Source organism: Pecten maximus, chromosome 18 (genome assembly GCF_902652985.1).
Source record: "Pecten maximus chromosome 18, xPecMax1.1, whole genome shotgun sequence".
NCBI lineage: Eukaryota > Metazoa > Mollusca > Bivalvia > Pectinida > Pectinidae > Pecten > Pecten maximus.
Window position 1 is genome coordinate 273,583 of NC_047032.1, and position 17,772 is coordinate 291,354.

General features: G+C 37.7%; 2 protein-coding genes across 2 annotated transcripts in view; both read right to left on the reverse strand.

Moving 5' to 3' along the window:
- Positions 1 to 10,825, reverse strand: part of LOC117316980 (YTH domain-containing family protein 2-like) — a 28,693-nt gene extending 17,868 nt beyond the window's left edge. Inside the window, exons 1-3 of the mRNA XM_033871759.1 lie at positions 10,603 to 10,825; positions 10,416 to 10,440; positions 6,010 to 6,086 (exon numbers count right to left, since the gene is read on the reverse strand). Of these exons, the coding sequence (XP_033727650.1) occupies positions 6,010 to 6,086; positions 10,416 to 10,440; positions 10,603 to 10,623 (123 nt within the window). The 5' untranslated portion in view covers positions 10,624 to 10,825. The remainder of the gene's footprint in view (positions 1 to 6,009; positions 6,087 to 10,415; positions 10,441 to 10,602) is intronic.
- Positions 10,826 to 16,481: 5,656 nt separating this feature from the next.
- On the reverse strand, positions 16,482 to 17,537 carry LOC117316931. The gene has a single exon (XM_033871708.1). It carries the CDS (start codon positions 17,535 to 17,537, stop codon positions 16,482 to 16,484), a length of 1,056 nt encoding a protein of 351 aa, XP_033727599.1.
- Between the last annotated feature and the right edge of the window lie 235 nt (positions 17,538 to 17,772).

Genomic DNA, 17,772 nt, shown 5'->3' on the forward strand with positions numbered 1-17,772 from the left:
AGAAGTGATGTACGTTACATTGACATTCTTTTTCATCGGTTTAAAAGTCAATCTTTTCGATTTTGTCATTATCAAATTTTATTTACATTTTTCTATTAACATTTTTCTGTTCAATGTTTTTGATGAGGAATAATTACTTTTGGGTCCTTTTGCTTTAAACAGCATTCTGCAGCTATTTTCATGAATGTGATGGACGTTAGATTGATCAGGAAATAAGACCTTTACGGCTTTAGTAGGCATTTTCAAGCAAAACTTATTTTCCCCAAACACAGTAATCTATTTCTAAATGTTTTTGCTTTCTGTTTACAAAAAAAAAAAATGAATAGATGCCTCTTCTTGGAGTTATCGTTACATATGTTGATGGGTGTTACTGTTGACACTTTGATATCTTGAGAAAAGTTACGCCAGTTACAACTAGTCAATCCTGGTTTAATTGTTTAATCTTCACCTCAGATTATATACATTAAACAAGAGGCCCAAGGGGCCGGTATCGCTCACCTGGTTGGATTTGACCAAATGTCAAAATAATGTTCATGTTCAATTCCTTTTGTTTGTTAACCTCAAACAATGCTATATATGGTTATAGTGTGGGGATCCCTACTGCTTTAAAGAAATAATGAAGTCCAGACTCTCTGAGTTTACAACATGCATTTATAACTTTATGACTAGTAGCGATTTAAAGTTATTACCTCTATTTCCCCTATGGGGCCCCGCCCATTGGCCCCTTGGGGGTCAGAGTCACCATTTATGCAAAATCTGTTCCTCTTCCCCAAAGGATGTTTCTGACCAAATTGGGTTCAAATCCTTTCATAACTTTATGACTAGTAGCAATTTTAAGGAATTACCTGTCCTCTATTTCCTATATGGGGCCTGCCCCCGAGTCACCACACAAAAATGTTTCTGACCAAATTGGGTTCAAATCCATTCCTAACTTGATGACTAGTAGCGATTTGAAGGAATTACCTCTATTTCCCCATTAGGCTCCGCCCCTTTGGCCCCTTGGGGTTCGGAGTCACCATTTATGCAAAATCTGTTCCCCTTGAAGCTTCCCCAAAGGATGTTTCTGACCAAATTGGGTTTAAATCCATTCATAACTTTATGACTAGTAGCGATTTAAAGGCATTGCCTCAATTTCCCCTATTGGGCCCCGCCCCTCAGGCCCCTTGGGGGTCAGTCACCATTTATGCAAAATCTGATCCCCTTCTGCCAAGGAGATTTCTGACCAAATTTGGTCAAAATCCAATCAGAACTTTTTGACTAGTAGCCGCACCATGGCATAAGCTCATGATCACCGGACCTTTGGTCCGGGTGAGCTAAAAAAAACTACAGAAATACATTCAAGTTTTTATTCCTATATTGTGTCAATAATAACTTCCTAATGCTACTGATGTTGTCAAAAGTCACGCCTGATCATATAAACAGATAGTAGTCTTCTACTGAATGTTGACCTATTAATTACAGTGTGTATCAACATGTGCAAAACGTTGAGCTATTCTAATGAATTGCAATTTAGCAACATGCATAATTGAAGATAAAACACTCTTTTTGATTTTGCATGAACGAGCGTTACTATCCTGTCACTGTGGACCGACCCAAGACTCGCCTCCATAGTGTACAGATTTGAATCCCCACCCCATAGGGCAAATATGAGTTATATCCATATTTCTTAAGTTTCAAAGAAGTCATTTTATCAATTTAGCCAAATCAACCCCTTTTGGCTTGGCCCCTCAGGCCAGTGGGGGGGGGGGGGGGTCAATCCCACCAATTGTACAATTTTGAATTCCCTGACCCACAGGGATACTTCCAGACAATAATTAGCGATAACCATGCTTATTTACAGAGAAGTTGTTTTTGATCAATAAAGCCAAAATGACCCCAATTTGGCCCCATCCCTCAGGCCCCCATGGGGGGTCAGCTCCACTATTTGTACAATTTTGAATTCCCACCCCATAACAATGCTACCAGACAAATGTATGAGCAAAATCCATTGCTTACAGTGAATGTAGTTACATCAACTAAATTGGGACATTTTTTGTTACATTTAGGGAATGTTCCACATGAGCTTGCACAGGTGTAAATTATTAATTCTTTAAAAAATGCTTTAAGAAATTTCATAGAGAGGAACTGTATTTAGTAAATTATTTATGATGTAGTTAGTCACTTGAAATCTGCAACCAGTATCAGGAGTCGACATTAATGCTTGTCCGATTGTCCGGTACCAGACGAAATTGATGTCGGACAAGTGAAATCATTAAAGTACTTGTCCGACGGGACAAGTAACAAATCTGTCATTGTGTTTTATTGATGTTATATTCTGAAGTCAAAACTGATTCAATACTCACTGTAAAATGAGTAAAAACTCCTTTAAATTGTGTTAACCATCGAACGGAAGTGAGTTGATCATGCTTATTAAAGCTTCATTCGGAACTACATAGAAATGATGGTAGACTTCCGAGGGCTCTCGAAAACATGTAATCGGTATCACTAGTATGTTTGAAACGCATACGAATGCTGTACATGTGAGAGCATTGATACTACGACAGATACCGTCTGCTGGAATCGTAATAAAAATGAATCAGTTTTGATATAATTAAGGAGGCTACAGATGAAGCAGACTGCCGTGCCCTAGAAAACGGTGACATGTTTTAATGTTTTCACAGTAGTAAGTTTGTTTATAGTTTAGTCGAACAGTTCTCCATGAAAGTTAATTATTTTAGAGTACTTCATTCATCTGCTTTCAGGTAAAAAAAAGGATGGTTTGGTAAAACGTAAATAACTTGTAATAATACTTTCTTGCTGTTTTATTGTTGTTAGTAATTATTATGAGTCGAAATTAAGGCTTGCAGTGCTTACCTCTACTTTATAATAAATCATCTCGCTGTTTACACATAACAGATAGAAAGTAGAAACACATGTAGGACAAGTGATTATTTCATTCGGACAAGTGAATTTATCTTATCACTTGTCCGAAGGGGCAAGTGCAGAAAAAAGTTAATGTCGACCCCTGAGTATACGAAAGCAACTACTTATCTCCTGATTTTTTTCCTGAAATATTAATAAATGTATTGATCAAATGATCTCCCTTCCTTGCTCAAGTAAAAATTACACAGTAATTCATTCATTATGTTTGTATTACTACTAGTTCTGTTGTGACCAGGGATCATTTTGGAGGGGCCATTGGCCCACAATTTATCTGAATGACCCACAAGATTAAGAAAAATCCTTTAAATTTCTATAGAGGGCCAATAAATTATATTGCAGATAGGTCATATATGTCAACATGATTTACTCGCATGGAAGCCAATAATGCCTTTCTTAATCGTAGCTGTCAGTACCAGCATTTGTACTGCCGTCATCTTTAATTGGACAATACTATTAAAAAGTCGTAAAACTGCCACAAAAATCAGGTTTTCAATTTGGGTCAGAAAAAAATAAAAACACTTTTTAAGAAGTTTGTTTTATGTCAGACAGGGATTATTTTGGGTTACCAAATGGATGGGTCATTTTCAAGAAAAAGACCAGTGTTTTTCTTGAAGTGTCAAATGAAGCCACATAGGTACAGTTGTAAAGTATACAACAGTCGGCAGACACGCACTGTGACGGACTCTCCTCTCTAGCCCAGGCTAGGGCAGCTACAGTAGTTATAACAGGGGATGGGGGTGTTTTATTTACATATATCAGTCCAGGGTTGAAGTGTCAGGGAAGCCACACCTTAACCCTTTGCCACATGTATGCAGGTTATAACACTTCAGCACTCTGTGCCAATAGTGCAAAGATACATTGTTGCAATGCAACATTATTGCGCTGACTGAAATATACATACACCATCTCAATGGCAGTTTTTGAGAAATTAAGCTTTGTTTTGATTAATTTTTCTAAACCTAATTTTGAAAGTGAAATAGTTTTAGACATTTTTAGTAAGTTACAATTATGTTCAGAATTTCTTAAATTTTAATTCTGTGCTATTTTCTTTATAAAACCAACAACACATAACCACGAAATCAGCTGTATACAAACAGAACAGAAAAATTTCAAAATATTTTGACAATGTAATTTATAATTCATTGAATTCCTGTACATGAAATGATTCAACATTAACTCCCAAATGAAACAAACTGAATTTTCAAAGTTTTCACAAGAATATTTCAACAGTTCAGACTTAAGCCTAGAATATTTTATATCCGATGTCGCGACGAAGGAATGTGTATCCGACCATTTTGGGTCAAATCTACCTTCGTTTTTCAAATGCCGGCGAGCGTAGTTATTAGTGCGTCGAGCAATGGTGGAAACTGATTCTCATTGAAGAAAAGGTAGAAATAATCAATGGGACTTGCAGTATCAACATCAAAAGTTTCTGGAAGTACTGGCCCCGTTTCCCTAACAAAATCATTTACTGTGATCGGCGAAAAATCTCGGTCAACATTACCTAATGGCGGCGGTACAACTAGTCGCCGTTCGTCCTCATTTTCGAACTCGTTATCTGTTGACAGTTCATTTAGAACATCGTTAAGATCAATATCTGACTCAATGTATTCAGGTCCAAAGCCATCGAACTCTAAATTATCATCATCGTCGTCAAAAATGTCGCGCAAAATCGTAGCCACAGCCGCCATCACGCCTCGTTGTTGTCACACTTTTCTACACTCATGACTCACACTTTCTAGGTTAATTTATTCAAAAACTTTCGTATGAATGACGTGTACAAATCTGATTGGTCGATGCATTGATATCTTCTTAAAATAGTATCAGGGATTTCCAGATAGGTGTCGCTCTCAATCACGGGATTTTCCATGTCTAAGTTTACCGAACCGGCATGGCGTCGAGAGGCGCTTACATTGAGATAACGTAGAGGCGTCGAGAAGTGCTTACATGGAGATAATGCAGAGGCGTCGAGAAGCGCTTACATGTGGCAAGGGGTAAAGGCGTCCAGAGGCGCTTACATGTGGCAAAGAGTTAACCTTATATAACATTAGATCTCCTTTGCTTAATACTTGCTCCAGACCAAATTTCATCAAAATCCATTCAGGACTAGTAGGGATTTAGAAGAAATGTTGACAAATGTTGGTTGGACGGCGAACACAGCACCATAGCATAAGCTCACCAGCCCTTCGGGGGTGAGCTAAAAACAAAATGTCAGGAAAATGATACTAACCATCAAAGTAGCAATCTAAATCAAGTCAACATTTTTTATTTCATGAAGAGATCTTGGTAAAGAACTGAAGTTCATGTCCAAAAAATTTGCAGTATGTTGCATGTTGTTCGCCATGTTTGCATTCTATATAGGGAACCAAATTGGAACACCCTGTTACAGAATCTGGAAACATTTTTACTAATTCATAGACTTGTACATTATGATAAAAAAAAAAAATAATGCAAAAAGAAATTAAAACTTATAATTCTTATTCAAAGGGAAAAATGTATGTATATTTTACACATCTTATTTTTGACGAGGGTTGATTGGTGAACTACGGTAGAATAAACCAAAATTTGTCACAGGTTGTGAACTACAGTAGAATTATAAACCAAAATTTGCCACAGGTTGTGAACTACAGTAGAATAAACCAAAATCAAAATTTGTCACAAGTCGAAGGAAAAGCTAAAATGGAAGCATAATGTTTTAAAAAAAAAATGTCAAAATTTCCTGATGGTTTCTAACCCTTTTACACTGTTGCTTCCAAAAAAGAATATCAACAAAATTCAATATCTTTTCTGGTCATGATTCGAAAAAAGGCCCTTCAAACTATCAGTGTACACAATATCGAGGGATTTCAATTTTTTTCAAGAACAAAGACCACTCCATCTGTCTATGTGCCTTGTATTTTTAAAACATAAGTTAAATGTTATTAAATATTTAATCAATATTAACAGACACAGAAATTTGTATAGGATATAGGAAATGCATAACATACACGTTAAGCTTATTATTATAGCATTTATATATAGGCGTCACTGACATTATAAGATATATCACAGCCATAAATTGCCAATCAGTTTTCACAATTTGCTAACCTGATGGGCAGCTGGCTGCTGGAGGTAGGGGTCAAACTCTTCTTCCTTCACCGTTTCCTTCACAGCTCCATTTGCCACTATAAAAATAGAAACAAACCTGAAATTCATCTCCACTTCAAAGCATTAATTCAGTACATGGGTATGATCTTCAACAATGATTTGGTTACTATGTCATATTTTGCATGTAAACAATAACATACAATTAATTGGTTATTTTACAAATAAATGATCCACCTTTCTGAAACAGAAGCAGTGCTTCATTTTGAAACCAGAAGGTACAAGTCCATGGCATGGTACTTTCATAATAATCAATTCCCATCCTGTGACCAATCAGTCAAAATGGGACTCTCATATGTTGAAACAATGTATCCAAAATCTTAGCTTTACCACAGGAAACAAAATGTTCACCAATCTAAAATCTGATGTTCAATTTAACTCTATAAGAACATTAGCAATCAAATTTTTATTACATTGAAAATTTAAGTACATTTAATTGCAAATCATAAGGAGAAACTAACTTAATTTCTAATATCCAAAACTTAATTATTTTCCATGACAATTCTCTGGTAAAACAAGAGATCCCAGAGGGATCTTGGCGCCCACCATTGAATGATCTTTATAGGTTCCATGTCAGATTGATCTTTTCTCTACTTTTCCCTTCCTCTAAGTCTTACTTATCTGTGTAAATTCAGAAACGGCCCTCTAGTACTTTTCAAGCAAGGGGAACCTATATATAAAATTTAAGATTTAGCGATAACGGCTGTCTGTCGGCCATGTTGTTTTCGGATTGGTCCCAAAATGCAACACCAGGGACCAAGGGGACCATACATATGAAATTTGAGAAAGATCCCTTCAGTACCTTCTGTAAAATAGCGATAACAAACTTCAATTGTCAAAATACAAGATGGCTGCCTGTCGGCCAGGTTGTTTTCTGACTGGTCTCAAAATCCAATATGCATAACTAGGCACAGAGGGCAACCTAAAAATGAAATTTAAGAAAGATCCTTTCAGCAATTTCTGACAAATAGCGATAACAAACTTCAATTGTCAAAATCCAAGATGACTGCCTGTCGGCCATGTTGTTTTCCTATTGGTCCCAAGATGCAATATGCAGAACTACAGACCAAGGGGAACTTACAAAAAAGTTTGAGAAAGATCCCTTCAGTACTTTCTGAAAAATAGCGATAACAAACTTCAATTGTCAAAATCCAAGATGGCTGCCTGTCGGCCATGTTGTTTATCCGATTGGTCTCAAAATGCAATATGCATAACTAGGCACTCAGGGGAACCTACATATGAAATTTGAGAAAGATCCCTTAAGCACTTTCTGAGAAATAGCGATAACAAACTTCAATTGTCAAAATCCAAGATGGCTGCCTGTCGGCCATGTTGTATTCCGATTGGTCTCAAAATCCAATATGCATAACTAGGCACCAAGGGGAACCTATATATAAAATTGGAGAAAGATCCCTTAAGCACTTTCTGAGAAATAGCGATAACAAACTTCAATTGTCAAAATCCAAGATGGCTGCCTGTCGGCCATGTTGTATTCCGATTGGTCTCAAAATGCAATATGCATAACTAGGCACCAAGGGGAACCTATATATAAAATTTGAGAAAGATCCCTTCAGTACTTTCTGAGAAATAGCGATAACAAACTTCAATTGTCAAAATCCAAGATGGCTGCCTGTCGGCCATGTTGTTTTCCGATTGGTCTCAAAATGCAATATGCATAACTAGGCACCGAGGGGAGCATACATATGAAATTTCAGAAAGATCCCTTCATTAGTTTCTGAGAAATAGCGATAACAAACTTCAATTGTCAAAATCCAAGATGGCTGCCTGTCGGCCATGTTGTATTCCGATTGGTCTCAAAATGCAATATGCATAACTAGGCACCGAGGGGAACCTATATATAAAATTTGAGAAAGATCCCTTCAGTACTTTCTCAGAAATAGCGATAACAAACTTCAATTGTCAAAATCCAAGATGGCTGCCTGTCGGCCATGTTGTTTTCCGATTGGTCTCAAAATGCAATATGCATAACTAGGCACCGAGGGGAGCATACATATGAAATTTCAGAAAGATCCCTTCATTAGTTTCTGAGAAATAGCGATAACAAACTTCAATTGTCAAAATCCAAGATGGCTGCCTGTCGGCCATGTTTTTTTCCGATAGGTCTCAAAATGCAATATGCATAACTAGGCACCAAGGGGAGCATACATATGAAATTTCAGAAAGATCCCTTCATTAGTTTCTGAGAAATAGCGATAACAAACTTCAATTGTCAAAATCCAAGATGGCTGCCTGTCGGCCATGTTGTTTTCCGATAGGTCTTAAAATGCAATATGCATAACTAGGCACCAAGGGGAACCTATATATGAAATTTGAGAAAGATCCCTTCTGTACTTTCTGAGAAATAGCGATAACAAGAATTGTTTACGGACGGAGGGACGGACGGACGGAGGGACGACGGACCACGGACGCAGGGCGATTTGAATAGCCCACCATCTGATGATGGTGGGCTAAAAATTGGCAAGAAGAGCTCGGAAACCACTTGCCCGAATGTCTACTAATCAAAAATTATTTATTGAATATTTCATCATTTAACATTGGATAAATAAATACAAAAAGGACCCTTCCAAAACCAACAAGAAAAAGCCCTGTTACAGTTTAGGTATTATAATACACACCAAATTAATAATACTTTGACTCAAAATACTTTGCTACACCATTCCACAGCTTTACGTAGCCTATTTCGAACATGGTGGCATAGGTTGTAAAAATACAGAATTTGTGTACCAAGCAAAACCAATATAAAGAACAAAGCAAATAGCTTTTCATTTGTTTTTGCTTTATATTCCAATTTTGTATTTACCGGACTGCCATTTTCAATTAAAATTGTCAATGGAAGGAAGCCTGGAAATGTAAATAATCGTGATTGTGTGTCCTTGAGTGCTATTTTTGTGGATTTAATGATGGATTCTGGAAAAAGAGGTAAGAACATGACACCGTTAAACACTCAACGTAAATTAGCTGCTTGAAATGATCAAAATCGTGACTTTGAACATTTGACAATCGCCTTGGGAAGTTAGATGTTACACTGAGCCTGTCACAAGTTTTTCGCCGTGTTATCCTCTAATATTGTTGGGAGTAGCGTCAAAGTGCCACCAGCGACCTTATGGAAATTGAACATGAATATCATGTTAGAGATAGAAATATCACTTGTCTGGGCAAGTATACAAACAGTTTTTTGGTTGCCCAAACTCAAATTTTGGTTGCCCGGGATGTCAGGTAAGCAATTTTTACAACCCTGAATTGGTTAAATTTGATTGGTTGAGGCTTATCAACTCCAAAATCATAATGAATTTTGAAGCTAAAACCAACAAAGATGTCGCAAGTTGTGAATCATAATTCCATAACAAATCAGGGAAGTCAGCTGATAAATTGAATATCACCAGGTGAAGGTGTTAAAATAAAGTTAAACAGTCTCCTTCCTATACTAAGGCTTCTGTCACGTTACATAATCAGCTACATCATCCCCCGCCATTCCCCTTCACACTTTTGTTGAAATGAAGCTCACATTTGTCGTTACTCTCCACAATTTTTTTAGCATATTTATCTGAATCATGATATGATTTAATGTCATCTTAAATAAGATGACATGTCAGTTAATTTAATTTTTCATTTTGAACCATTGAGATGAGCTTACCTTTGTCAGGTGAAGATATCATTTAATGATGATATTCAATGATAGATTTCTGGTACAGGATTCTGTATCCTCTATACCCGACTCAGTACATGTTAATTGTTATAAACAATAAGAGATCAATATCATCTTTCCTGTTTTCGTCGTACAAGGGTACAATATAATGTTTTTCACACAAAAGTTACGTATCACTTCCGATAGTTTAGCACGTTTAATAGACAAGTTCTACTTTGTAATGCGCTCGGTGGGGTTGGGTGGTCTAAAAAATCTGGGCGAGTTCCCTTCCCACTCCAGGCACGATTAATAAAAATGCATGTACACAGTATGTAATTGGACGAATCGATTCTATCAGACCAACCACATTTAGGTAAAAATCTCACATCTCATTCTACATATCACGATTCCTACTCCTACCATCTCAAACTAGCCCTCCAAATCAGCACATAGGCCTGGTCATATTAATAACACCTTCGATTTTCTCGAACAGGTAGGCAATTCCGAGGGAAATAGAAACGCTTATTATACGAAGTAAATGTCTAATCAATGGGGTATTTCTGACAAAGTCTTAATATCAGGGAAACAGTATTGAAAAATCTTTGACACGTATGCATTTGGTGTGCAAAATCGCTGAAAGGGCTTAGGACCTGTTGATCGAGGCTACACGAGGCTTACGACATTGGGCCAGCAAGTTATTTACCTTGGTTTGGCTGTCCTTTTGTCCTCTGTTTATCAGCATTGTACATGTAAATAAACAAATCAAAAGCATTTGAATTTACAGAAATACACAATACAATAAAATAGATACAAGGAAATCGGACAAACAATTTTCATGCGACCATCTTGAATACGTAGGAAATGGCGCATGGCTTCGTGGCTTTCCCCACCTGATCAATGCTAGCCGACATCACACTAATTCTGTCCTCCTAGATGTCTCTCACAAAGGAACAATAAGTCTGTTAAAGTCTTAAAAGTTTGAGGTTTCACAATACTTTTCACTCCACTATATCCAGTCCTGCTGTGTACGTAAATTCCAACGAAATTCCCCGAAAAAATGTTTCCTTTCCCACAACAATGGCGGCGGCTATACATGTGCCTCGTTCCCGCGTCCATTCACGTGACATAGATGCTGACGTCACATCGCGGATAAGGCAGGTGAGTTCAATATAGGCCTACTACGGTTGAACACTGTGTTCGCTCTTGTGAGACGGACATCAATAAATACTACAATTACACAACAAACAAAAGATGCATTTTTTAAGCAAACGGAGCTATGTTTGTTTGATTCTGGCGAAATTGTTAGTCGAGACACTGCATTTGTTCAGTATTTTGTTAGTAGGCCTAAATACACATGTACGAACATGTTTATAAATATAACCAGCTAAGCTGCAGACGGGCAAATTAAACTATTTTTACCAAATAATGACCAATTTCAACAGGTTGAAGGTTAATGCCATGCATGGAATAGTTCTGGCAAGAAATGAAGAGAGCAAAATTGATATAATGTATTTGACCAGGGACATATGAGTTAGCTTCGATTTTATGGGGCGCCGTTTTACTATTTATTCCCATTTGGTGATATCACCTATTCAAATGAGTGATATCACCTATTCGAATAGGTGATATCACTTAAGAACTTTTTTAAGTGATATCACCTATTCGTTTCATTAAGTGATTTCACCCATTCGAATAGGTGATATCACTCATTCGAATAGGTGATATCACTTATTGAAACGAATAGGTGATATCACTCATTCGAATAGGTGATATCACTTAATGAAACGAATAGGTGATATCACCAGTTCGAATAGGTGATATTGTGATGATCAAGTAAATGTGATGATTTTGAGATTAATGTTGTACAAACACATCTGTATTGCGCCATCTTTTATTTTCTTTTTCATTCTAATTAAAAAACAATTGCCGGTAAGGTATTCCGGACTTGTATACAAACTAATAAAATAAATTCCTGATTTAAGAGTTACTTCCCTTTAAGTATAAAATTATAAACACCATTCACATGTTCTCTATGCCCAGTATTATACATAACCACGACATCCGGGCTCCTCAAATGAAATTTCAATAGAAATTTTGAGAACTGGGCATTGATAACTTCGGGAATGTACAGAAACAAGAGATACAAAGATATGGATTAGGTATACAAATTAATACAAATGTTGACAATTATTGTGTAGCAGTAAATACTATCAATTGAGTATTACATATATTGACAATTGATTCAAACTAATGTACACACCTGTTTGTTAACTGATTGAAACTTGTACCATGTAGTACATATGCATGGAAGTATAAGGAATATATCAAACAAACAATTCCATTACCAGCGAGCTGTGGAACTCTATATCATACACTGTAAACAGTTAATATTTCATAATAAGATCCATTAAACCTATCATAGCGAAATACATACATACAATCATTCATACATGGAACATCCGGCCGAGAATTTTACAAGCTTACACACACCTGTCATGAATTCGACTACATTAAGTTAGAATAGAGACCCTTTTACCACAATTTTCTGGCTATTTCATTTCCATGTTCACTTAATACAATATAGTATCATTTTAGTACATAATCTATCAATGGCAGGTGGAGTTCATAGCATGATAAATGTCATTTTGAAAAAGTATCACTGTGTTTAGCCAGACATATGGAAAATTATTACAACCATGAAAATAATATTCTGTCACATTAACTACAAAACTTTACAAATACAAATATCAATAACAATCAAAGGTTGCTTTACCTCAGTAAATGAACTACTTATCTGAAGTGATAAGCATAACAAATTAATGACATTTCTAAAGCCAAACAAGTTTCCACAATATAGTTCATAAGGAAAAATAATTCCAAATAACATGAATAAGGAAATGATTTAACATTTAACTTCAAATTCAATATATGTACCAGTAATGGCAGTAATATCAAATCACTGGGATTGTTCAAATTTAATTGAATCATATGAAATATATTGACTCAAAATAGCTTACAGTGGTCAAAAATATCAGATTCAGTAAGACAATGGTCTGTATAGCAAGTGTTCATGACAAATAAACCATTGGTATGTAAATATGCATCATTTCTGTGGTACCAATTGCACAAATGGAGGTGGTTTCCTCTGGATTGCTCTGAGAGCTTTTTGATTTAACAGAGAAGGTTTGACCCAAATAGCATTCTGAGCTGGCTCTCCTGATATCTGAACTAAATACACGGTATAACCTTGCTGATGTCTTTGGGCGATGACACGTTTGATCCTATGATGACCATCAATATCAGATGTCAAAGAAGAACTACTATTGTCAACTAGTGGGTCGATGTGGTCACTGTCGCGATACCGTTGGGGTTTACGATGAATACGCACAGGACGGGTTGGCTGTGGTATATCCAGTTGTGGAATGATTGTGTCATGTACTGATGTTTCTGTGAGGTCCTCATTTCCCTTTTCTTGAACTTCAGACAATAAGGAATGCTGACTATCATAGTCTTCAGAAGATTGGGGGATGGAAATAGGCATAGTCTGTACCCCAGCATCCTGTAGGACAAGCTTTTTGGACTTTAAGACTTCGAAAAAGGCATCAGGGGTTGGTTGACGAACATATGCCACCTTAAGTCTATCGACATGGATGGGCGTTGGGAACACTTTATGACTGACAGGATCCAACAGTGTCACTAAATGAGTAGATAGTACTTCTTGTACAACATAGGGTCCTGTGTACTGATACTGCAGTTTCTGACCTTTTCCAGTGGGTTGTTTGTGCAAAAACACATAGTCATTAGGAGAGAGTAGGAGCGGTCTGGTCTTGGCATTGGCACGATCTAGCATGTTTCCTGAGAGCGTAGAATGTTAGTACGCATGTCCTCGCGTATAGTGTCCAATCGCCTTTGTTGTTTCCTCATGTAAGAATGCATGTCTGGAGGCAATGTGTGCAAGTCTGTAGGAGGTAAGTGAGTAGCAAGAGGGAATTTAGGTCTCTGTCCAAACAAAACCTCGAAGGGTGAGTATCCAGTGGAGTTGTTAACCGATACATTCATCGCAAGTGTCACTGATGGCAACATATCCTCCCAGTTAGTTTTCCTAGAATTCATATATGGTGCAAGCTTGTTTGCAATTGTTGCGTGTGTTCGTTCACATGCTCCCAAGCAATGATGGATAAAACTAGGAGTAAAATCCTGTTTAATGTCGAGCAAACGGCACAACTGCCTAGTAACGTTTCCTGTAAATTCTGTTCCTCTATCCGAAATCAATGTATCACACACATCGAAAGTTGTGAAAAGTTGATGTAAAGCTTGAGACACCGTACACGCATCATCACTCGCCATAGGCATACTGTATATATATTTGCTAAACATATCCACAGCAGTTAGGATGTAGGATTTACCAGATGGAGTAACAGGTAAAGGCCCATAACTATCGACTTGCCAGACACAAAATGGCTCGGAAGGAGTTGGGTGTGCTACAATCCCAGATTTGGTGCGATGTTGAGTCAGTTTCTTTTGTTGACAGGGAACACATGACCGGACATAGTTGGATATCACATCAGCCATGTGGGGGAAGAAATAATGTTCCGTAATGCGGTCCAGGCTGTCCTGAATTTCTCCATGGCCACCTAAGGGACTGTCATGGTATAATTGTAGGATCGTCTCAACTAAACATTTGGGAAGGGCTAACTGGAATTGTCCCATATCTTTAGTTCTCTTGGCCTTAGCAACACGCGAGTGAAACAAAACATTGTCTATGAGCATATAATCAGAGCTTTGGAGTAGAATAGCGCGGGCATCTTTCTGCATATCTGGTAGAGTCCCATCCAATAGATACTGGTATATATCATGCATGTAGAGTAACATCCTGATGTTGTAGCTCGGCCATCTGATGTGTAGATTTCCCCAAGAAATTAAGGGGTTTGTGTGTATCAAGCAGAGACAGAGCATCAGACATACTATTACTGTCCAAATCCAATGTGTTGTCACTTGAAACAGGACCTGAAGTATTCGGTGTAGCTTTAGGTGTATCGTAATCAATTGCACTCTGATCAGCATTGAACGGATCCTGAGAAGAACTGTCAATTTCAGTTTCAGCATTGAATCTATCCTGGGGAGAATTGTCAATATCAGTTGTAACATCCACAAATGTACTAGTACTGTCAATTTCAGTTGAGATACACATATTATTAGTGATATTGGCAAAACAATCGATGGCCACAGTAGTATCATCAAATCTCTCAGAAGGAAACGCAGAATTGTCATAATCTAAATCGTTGTTTGTAGTAGCATGAAACACAGTACTATCTGTACCACTATTCGAGCCACATAGCTCTACCTGCTGACTACACCCACTGTGGCATAATGTTAATGACTTAAGCTTGGCATCAGACTGAGAAATGGCTGAAGTGTTACCAGCATTGGACTTTACCAAATCATTGGCAGGAGTTTGCACTACCTGTGAACGGCGGTGCAAATGAGCACGATGTTTCCTCTTACATGTGGGGTCGTTGTCCTCCTCAGTGTCTGTGTCGTATTCTAAAGCGGGGTTCAGATCGCATGGTTTGTAAGGGATGACAATGTGGTTTGTTGTAGCGTTCACAGACTCGGGAACATTTTTGTTTAACAAATCCTGTAACAAGCTACCACCTGGTAGACGTATAGCAGACTGGGGCTCTTCAACAGAGTGAAAATAGGGATCCTCCTCATCAGGACTTGCCTCTAGGATAGGAAGGTTGGGAGATGGGTGACAACGAGACAAAGCATCTGGCACCACCATCTGAGATGCTGGTTTATACTGAATTTCCAGGTCATAATGTTGGAGAATTGCCAACCACCTCTCGTAAATAGCACCACGGAGTCTGTTTTGGAACAGGGGTTTGAGGCCTGATGATCGCATTCTACAATGAAATGACTGCCACGGACGTAGGATGCACAATCTGTGACGGCTGTTATTACACCCAAGAGTTCAAGTTTTGTAGGCCCATATGATTGTTGCCAGCGATTCAGCCCTTTTGATCCGAACCGTATCACATGTGGTGACGTATCATTGGCATATAGCTGATACGACATGTATCCAAGTCCTTTACTTGAAGTATCCACAGCGATATGAAAAGGCACATCAAATCTTGGAAATGCTAGAGCTTTTGAATTGACCAACAAAGTTTTTAATTGTTCAAAGGCTTCCGAATGTTCCCTTCGCCAAATGAATTTTGCAGACTTCTTGAGCAATGAATGTAGCGGCGACGATAAAGCGCTATAATTAGGAATGAATTTCCTGAACCAGTTCAGAAGTCCGAGGGCACGTCGAAGCTCTTTCACATTGGTCGGGGTTGGGTAATGTCGAATTGCATCCACACGATCTGAAGGTGGTCTAATGCCATCTTTGGAAATTTCATGACCTAGGAATGTAGCTTTATTACAAGCGAATTGACATTTTTTTGGTCCAAGTTTCAATCCTGCGTTACCAAATCTATTGAGCACTTCCTCTATGTCTTTTAGGAGCTGATCAAATGTAGCCGACACAATGATCACATCGTCTAAATAACACAGAACTGATTTGAATATAAGTCCTTTCAAAACCTTGTCCATCAGTAACTGAAAGCTGTTAGGAGCAGTTTTTAATCCCATAGGGAGCCTCATAAATTTGTAGGTACCGAAACATGTACTAAATGCTGTCAACTTTGAGGAAGTACCAGATATACCCATTTAGAAAAACCCTGAGCTCATGTCTATACTACTGATAAAGTTTGGTGTAGTTTGGCTAAATGATTCTGTCAATTCCTGTATATCTGGGATATTGTAAACAAAATCCTGTTTGACAATTAAGGTACCGAAAGTCACAGCAAAATCTATAAGAAGTAAGGTGACTTTCTTTTGAGTCTGGTTTAGCATGAGAAACACTTTTATTTGGTTTTCGCTTTGCCACTAGAACAATAGGGCTTGTTATAGGAAGGCTCTCACTCTCATTAACAGGGGAAATAACTCCTTGAGAGAGGAGTTCATCAAGTTGGGAGCGTAAAACTTCTCGCTTGTCTGGGGGCAAACGGTAAGGCCTCTGGTACTTTGGAGCAAAACTGGGTTTAAGATGAATCTCATGCTCAACCAATGAGGTAAACCCTAGGTTAGGATTAGACTTGGTAACAAACACATCTTCATGACTAAACAAACATTGTTTAAGGTGACAGGATTGTTCCTCCGAAAAGTTATTGGACATACTATCAAAATCAAAATTTGTACAAAACTCTTCAAAATCAGATACACTCTTTGTCATGGACTTCTCAGAAATCTTTACCTGTAAGTTGTTACACATAGGGACAGGTATTACACTAAAAGAATGGTCCAACATAGCAAAATCTTCCAACACCATACCTTTAGCCAAGCTTATCACATCATTACCGGGGTTGAGAACTTTTACTGGAATCATACGGTTAGCAGGTATGGTTACGACTGATCTGGCCAATAGGAGACCTTTTGACAATAAACTCTTATGTGCAGAAGTTAAACCTTGTGTACCCATTACCGATTTCTTCGGTAACTTACCATATATCACTATTTCTGCATTGGGTTTAATCTCAACAGACTTCACAGATCTGACCTTAACCTTGCTTTTCATTGCATTGCTCATCATATAGTTACCAGAAGTAAAATCTAAAACTATACCCTTTTCAGACATGTAATCTGTGCCAATAATGAAGGGATGGGAAGTGTTTTGAAAAATATACACTTTGAATGTATGGTAACCATGGGGTGTGTGACCTTTGACCTGTGCAATCCCAATGACCTTGACAGACTGAGCATCTGCTACTACTACCGACATGTCACATTGTTGAATAGAACCCTTACAAATATTTGGTAAAGAGTTATAAAAGTCAACACTCATTACAGATATTGTAGAACCTGAGTCAAGCAAAGCAGCAACCTTGATATTTTTAAAATCTACAGACATGTGCATAAATGCTGTGTGATCATTACAGTTTAACTTTGGACATTCTGAGTCAAAACTAGTAGAATTGTCTGAATCTATATCGCAAGATTGCTCACCAGACAGTTCA

Coding starts and splice junctions, on each gene's coding strand:
- LOC117316931 (XM_033871708.1), bottom strand. CDS start 17,537: ATGTCGGTAGTAGTAGCAGATGCTCAGTCTGTCAAGGTCATTGGGATT.